The sequence below is a fragment of the Takifugu rubripes genome, chromosome 14, assembly GCF_901000725.2.
Source record: "Takifugu rubripes chromosome 14, fTakRub1.2, whole genome shotgun sequence".
Taxonomy (NCBI): Eukaryota; Metazoa; Chordata; class Actinopteri; order Tetraodontiformes; family Tetraodontidae; genus Takifugu; species Takifugu rubripes.
Window position 1 is genome coordinate 8,044,703 of NC_042298.1, and position 7,428 is coordinate 8,052,130.

Genomic DNA, 7,428 nt, shown 5'->3' on the forward strand with positions numbered 1-7,428 from the left:
GTGGGGGCTGTGCTACAGCAATCACAATTTATCTTCATGCTATTCCACTCAATACTTTGTGTTTCCACAGAGTGGATGTTATCACTGGGAGCGTCCTTAATGTAGGTCAACACAACACTACAGAGAGAATACATAGAAAATCTCTTTTTGATGGCAACATCCAGCCACACTCGGCATATTGTGCAAGACAGGAACTTACGCAGCCTAACGAATCCAGTTTTCAAAATATGTCCCGAACATCCAGCACCAACTAATATTGGCAAGGAAATATTATTTTTAAAAGAATTCATTTGGGGGGAAAGAATGGAACCATTAAATTGTAGAGATGACAAAATTATTCAGCTGCAAAACTTCCAGTCACACTTTCTACTGTCCTTTTGTTTGTTGTTGTCTTTCTTAACCTGTCTTTAAGCTCAATGTGACACTTAGTGTAATGTCACTAGACCCTAACTTCACTACTATCCACACTGCTGCACACCTCGGAGTAGCAACATTGGGCCTAGGAAATGATACACATGACGTGTGTATGTGTAGAAGTCATTTAACCGAACCTTAATGTATGCCTTTACCCTTATTGTAATCATTTTATTATGTCATTTGAGTTGACAGCCGTTTAAACAAGTACTCTGGAAAAAATTCAACTTCACTATTTCCTCGGGCCGCCGTATTTTCAGATTCCCCGTTGAACCTGAAGGGGTCGCTGCACTCCTGCCCCTGGTCCTCCCGGTCCCACCTCCAAACCTGGCCAACCTCCGGTGCGGCTGGCCTGGGTTCCGAACCCTGGGCGACCAATCACAGAGGACGTGGGCGTGTCCGTGTCTCACGACCGACACTGGAGAAAGTCCTCCGCGACCTGCAGCCGCAGCACTAATGAGTTTCTACGTCAATGAGTAGCGGCGACCCGCGCGAGACAATCGGAACGATTATGCCGAAGTAAATAGTTCCTGGCTCCGATGATGGCACGCGATGGTTCACCCGTGGAGGACTTCCCGGAAAAAGTGATGACCGGAGCGGCTCCCTGCACGTGCCCGAAGAGGTGCAGGAGCCGCAGCGGCAGCGTCGCCTTCCTGGGATTATTCCTGCTGTCACTGTGTCTGCACGCTGTCACCATCGTCTTCTATATGGATCTACGCTCCGAAGTAAGACGAGAAATGATCCACCAGAAGCGGGACTCCATATTGACACTTGCTGGGAGTGACCCGGCTGACCCGTCCGTGTTTGCACCCGGACCCCCGCGACTGGACCCCGGCAGCGGCAGCAGCCGCAGCGGAGGAGACGCTCATGAGGTAAAAAGATGCAAGAGAAGTTCGTCATAAACTTCATGTCGTGAACTTTTTGTGGCACCCTTTATTCTGTTCTCATTCTAACGGGTCAGGGCACGCCCCTTTCAGCCCTCTGGCAGGGATTTGTAACGTTATAAAGCTGAAGTATGTCACCTGCTCATGTCTTTCCCCCAGATACAGCTTCAAACATGGATAAAGTGTCCGAGAGTTTGCTCGTTTGTACCACATGAAGAGCTTTTTAATTCGTGGATGCATGAACCAATTCATCTTGCTTCCAGAGGTTGATGGTCCACATTAGGCTGTCTGCCCAGCTGGATTCAGGGAGTGGGGCGAGTCTAAGTGCTGGAGCAGGTGGAGGGCAAATGCAGTAGATTAGCAGCAGGTGCAGGTCCTACAGGGCTGGTGTTCATTCATCAGGTCTTGGATGGGTGGTTGGTGTTTGGAGCTGAGCCAGCTTTGTCTGCAGGCCTCTTCCTCACCTGCAGCGGCCTGATTGGATGTTGATTGTGCTGTCTGTGGCTTTGGCAGCAGCTCGTGCCAGCGTCCCCCATCACATCACCTCCACACAGTCCATAATTTCATCAGTACAATGGGACTAAATGTAGGCCTGAACCCTGCACCGATTACTCAGTTAGCTCACGCGTCAACAGTTGTGCAAGCTTTTCACAGATTAAGCGACGCTGTCTGTGGGGCTTTTGCTGGACATTTGTTTTGGCAGAGCGATCAGACTGACAGTAATCGGGAAGAATTTGAGTTGCTCGCGTTTCGGTCGCTGCAATAAAGATTATCGAGATCAGTGTCCGGTATTGGTGTTTGATCTGCTGCTGTCTACTCATTTAATCTTTCACAAGGCTTATTTTAGTTTGGTTTCTCTGGTTAGAACTGAATGAGATGGGCCTCGAACTCGACCCAGATGGTGACGCTTCACGAAGTGGCCCAGCTGTAAATATTTAACTGTGCTGTGATGCTGTCCGTGCCAGATGTCTGCATTAAACAACTCTGATTACACATCCCACAGTTTACATAGTTGGAGAAACAGGAGCATGTGGCATTGGAACACAGCAGCCGCACTTGTTAGCTTTTCAAGTATTCCCTTTGAAGAGTCCTTTTTTTCAAATGCAGACCCAAAAATTGTTTGTTGGATCTTATCAAAGGCATCTCAGCAGCATCGCTGAAATGAGATGTCATCTGCGCAGCACTTATAGTGGTGAAAGAAGATGAGCAAAAGCAACACATACTTAACCATAAGTTGGGCTTTGGGTTAGCTTGATGCTCCTTGGTGGTACCATCAGGCTAACTGAAATAGCCAACGCCACTACAAATTCCTTTGTCTGTGTTGGAGGTAAACTTCACGGCCATATTTAATGCAGGGGAAGGAGCTTTTGACCAACTCGACAGATGTGAAATCTAGTTAAATGTGACCAAACTGCCTGACTGGTGTCGTCCATGTGTCTGTTAACGCTGGCATTTACCCTCAGCAGAGAATAGTGTAATTAAGATGCCTTTTTATAGCGTACATATGCACTGTTATCCTACCCACCAATGCATTTGTGTATGAGAGGACGCCCAACATCTGCACACCATCTCCGTCCCTCTCTTCCAACTGATCTCGTTAACGCGATCCTAGCGTAGGACAGAAGAACAGAAGTCCGTTTTTACACCCCAAAAAACACAACTATGCTTTTATTTACTTACTTTTTAAGATGCGGTTACAATTGTTGCTGCAATAGTGTTTGTGCATTTGAAAATGTGAGTGGATGGTGAGTGAATATTTGTTTCAAGCTTAAGTCTGCCTTTGAGCATGTGAGGATGAATTGATCATTTATTCCACAATATTCATTCTGCTCATGAACATGAGTGGTTAAAATTCCCCAGTGCGTTAGCATGGAGCTCTCAGACTGAGCTCTAATACAGGATTATCTTCTTCTCTATGTAAATAGTAGCATTTCTATTGCTATTTATGAAAATATAAAGAATTTTCATACAAAGAACTGCAGTTCTTAGTATAATTGGATGGTATTAGGCACGCTGAAAGTGTTAGATGTGTCGTTAAGTGGCCTCTATGGGGGGAAGAGCAAGGAGCTACAAACAAGGTAATAGAACTGTCTTCTCTTTCCTTTCATTAATTAATTAAGTGGACATTCAACATTTTAAAAACCAGAGGGTCGCAGATCCCTGCCTAGCAGATCATTTATCCACATGTTGTGATTTACAGCCTAAAAACCCTTGTACAGGAAGCAGCTGCTCTTCTCTTCCTTTAATGGAGGTTGTTGACCTTAAAAAGACATATTGTGGTTTATACTCGTAATATAGTATTGTGTGTATGCTGTGTGTGTGCATTTCGGCAGTAGTAACACAAGCCATGGTGGGCTTTGGGTTTTGGAAGCTCAAAGGTCAAAGTTCCTCCATTGTCATTATTTCCTGTAAAATTCATTGAAATCCATTCGTACCCCTTTGAGCTATTTTTCTAGCAGACGTGCACTGGCTGTCAAATAACTTCCTTGGCAGGGCTAATTAGTCCAGCTGTGTAAAAATGCAACGTTCATTTTTCACTTTTATGTATTTTACGCTTGTTGCAGTTGGTTTGACGGCGTTTATTTCCCCCTTTTCCCCTCATTAATGCTCAGTAGTGCGTTATTTGTGTATTAACTCCACCAGCACCAGTGAATTCTCCTGAGGAGATGTGTTCCATTTTTCAAACACATTACTTTCATTTGTTTTTATCCCAGCTGTCTGGCAGTGTTTTATCAGTCTCCGACACTTATTGCTTGCAGCAGTAAAGTCGTTGATTTACTGGTGTGTGTGAGATTTCACGCTCTTCTTCATACATGTGCTAAAAGTGTGCTCATCCATGTAACAGGGTTGGCTGTACACCCGGACCTACACGCCACTCAGGGTCTCACACTTTGTCCAAATGCTTCTAGTTGTTTCCTAATGAGAGGAGATGATCTGGTCATTTATGATCCAAGCCTGGGAAGCGAACAAACAACTTTTCATACCGCAGTCGGTATGCCCTTGAGCAAGGCAATAATTCGCCAGCTGCCCAGCAGATCTGGCTCCCAACAGTAAAACGCAGCTCCCAGGTGTATCCAGCTGGAGAGGCTGAAGCCTGAGTGGGACGCAGGGCACTGCCAAGTAGGAGCAAGTGTCACTTGCAGTAGAGCCGACCATCATTGAGACGTTATTTAACCAAGTATTTAACATTTTACTCTTGCCTAACACTTTTCATAGAACTATTCTGTGAAATAATTTCTCCTCCTCTGATGTGGGCCTTCAAAGTGTTGGAGGGAACAGATGCTGAAACATCTGGAGTCTAGTTAACTGCTATTTAAAAAGTCAGTTTGATGGGACACAAAGTCTTTAGCAGCAAAGGAGCTGTGGGGGCTCCAGGGTGGGCTGTCACCAGTTCAGTGCATGCAGAAGTAAGTAAAAATAGTAGTGTCATGCATGCACAGCCGCCATAACGGCAGTCACTCAGTACAGGCAGGGGCCATAAAAGCAGGCTGATAATGGGGTTTCAGCAAGGCTGCAAACGCTCCCAGATAAAACTCCCGATTGTCCTGACAGACATGGGATACACACACCCGGAACATCACACACAGATTCCAAAGGAATAAATTATCAAGGCCTGCACTGCGCTTTACTGTCTCTTTCAGGCGGGGGCCGTGCTACTTTCTTAGTAATATGTGAAGGGAACATTTTTCCATCCAGACACACACACACACACGCACACCGTAATCTTGGTGTCAGCCAGAGTGTAACTAATTGCCTCTGTCGATTAGAGATAAGGCAGAATAGGAAGTCCCTGATATTTTCCGAAATACAAGCTATCAAAAAACATTTTTATTCTCATTTGTGAAATTGTTAGCATTCTCTACCATAAGGGAATACAAATACCAGCAGTCTCAGTGTGAGAAGGGCAGGAGGAAAGCTGGTGATCACAAAATTACACATCCCTGGGGTGAATGAGTGAGCAACGGGGAATCGCATCATCGTGGCACACACACACACATTCACTGCCCCCCCAATTGCTTTGAAGATTTGAAAGCCCTCTAATTAATAGCATTTTTCCGTTGTACGGAATAAGAATGGTTTACTCAATAGTTGGCACTTGGCATACATACCAACACATTGTCATCCTGATTTACTGTAAGTCAGCATGCTGTGAAAGGGAACGGAGGCTGTAAATGTCGTAAATTAAAAGAAGCAAATTAGGGGGCACAAATATTGCAAAGAGTCATTTATAATAGGATCTTTCTTTTTATTTCTTCAGTCACTGTGTTCATCCATGCTGCACCAACACAGCCGGAACAGTTTGGTAGTAGCCGCCTTTCTTTTTCTAAACTAGCATAATCTCGAAGCAGAAATTGGCTGGTAATTCAAATCGGACTGTCAGAACAGATGAAAGTGTAATACCATGTGCCCAAACATAAATCCTTTGAGAGGTAGAAAGCCTCCTATATGCCAACAGCTGGAGAGAAGATGTGGTGACACCTGCGCACCAAATGAACAGCAAACGTTGCTGCTCGCGGGAACATCTGGAATTGTGCGCGTTGATAAACCAATCCAACACATAGTCCTCCATCAGCCTGGAATTCCTGCACTTATAGGTCAGACATAGCTGGCAGCTGGTCAGGGGACATCCATTTGAAGCTAGTTTGAGCGCACTCAACACATCCAGTAGCAACTGTTTGACATGATACAACTCATCTTTCTTTAAAGGAGGAGTTCTCACATCTGCAAAGTATCTCTCAAAACTGAAAACCTTTTTGCCTGTCTTCATATGGCCTTTCAGTGGCTGAGCATAAAAACCACACAAAGAAGCGCTGGGAGTCGACACTGTTTTGTGGTCACGGGCTTAACAACTATGTTTGCTTGAGTGTTAGAGGTCGAAGCCTTAGGCTATGTCATTTGGTACTCGATTATAAAAGACCCCATGTGGGAAAAGGAGGTCAAAATGTCACCATGATGGTCAGATTCATTCCTAGCAGTACAAATAAATTACAGGTAATTACACACTTACCAAAATGACTCTGGATTCATGCTAAGTGCATGTGTTGTTTTTACGGAGATGTAAGTTAGCCAAACTCTAAGGAGACTTATTGTACACTAGTTTGCTGTTTGTACATCCTCAGCTGTATCAGCCTTACGCCCGTCACAGACTCCTACTAAAGCACGCCGTCGTCTATTAATTTTTCCAAGGTTTTTGACATTCATCTTTAGGATTCTCAGAACAAACTACATCTCACTTCTGCAGGTGTGTGTCAAGTGTGCCTATTAGGCCAGTACTGCCAGTAGGGGTCATTGAAATGTAGGTCAATCAGCACCAGCATCCAGTTTGACCCCCCCCCCGCTCGTGCACCCACGGCAACACCGACACTGGAGCACTGAATCTGGGATGAACTTTGACTAAAATGCTTTTCCAATTCAGATCCCCTATGAAAGGAGTGGGAGCAGCTGCTGTATGAATAGGTTTTACTCTCTGGTTGAGCACAATTCATGTCTTCTTGCTTTTATAAAAGATTATTTTTAAGGCAGTCGTGCCCGGGCAGATGTCACAGACGCAAACAAAGGTGAGGGGTGACAGGATATCCTATAACCCTGACAAACAGACCCGGCCACAAATGAATAAACCCTCTGAAAGAATCTCCTTTTATTCCTCAAATGTTTTTTTCTCCTTTTATTGGTATACTATATAAAGGATAAGTCGTTTATGAAGATGTGTGTCCCAGTTAAGATGTGCTAGCAGCCAGTGTTTTAGTTGTTCCCATGTTAGGAACCGAGAAGAGAACAAATACAGTTTTGTGTTTGTTGGGAAATATTTTTAACCCTGAACAGTGACATCACTGAAAGTTCCCTGTGTAGGGAAAAATGTCTCAGCCGTGGTATTGTTCTTTGGAATGTGGGAAGCTCAGGATCGCATCTCGGCTTTAGCGGAATGTTTCTGTTGACTACTCAGATATAGATCTGGTTGTGGGTCCTCTACAACGTTTATAGCAAATCTGCATGCAGCTATGAATAATTCTTTTGGTTTGTTGGTGGATCTGAAGGTAAGGTGAGGTTTTTTCTGCATGCCTTCACCAAACCTTGCTAATTTATTGCTATTTTGTTTTTTCCAGGACAAGTTACTTCACAGAAATAACGA

The 7,428-nt window shown here is 44.5% G+C and overlaps 1 protein-coding gene across 2 annotated transcripts in view; it reads left to right on the forward strand.

Moving 5' to 3' along the window:
* The first annotated feature begins 802 nt into the window (after positions 1-802).
* The window catches only part of eda (ectodysplasin A), an 11,318-nt gene continuing 4,692 nt past the window's right edge, over positions 803-7,428 (forward strand). For both annotated transcript variants that reach the window (XM_003970459.3, XM_011610768.2), the window contains exons 1-2: positions 803-1,286; positions 7,403-7,428. The exon at positions 7,403-7,428 is cut by the window's right edge and continues 74 nt beyond it. In XM_003970459.3, coding sequence (XP_003970508.2) covers positions 954-1,286; positions 7,403-7,428 — 359 coding nt within the window. In that variant the 5' untranslated portion in view covers positions 803-953. The remainder of the gene's footprint in view (positions 1,287-7,402) is intronic.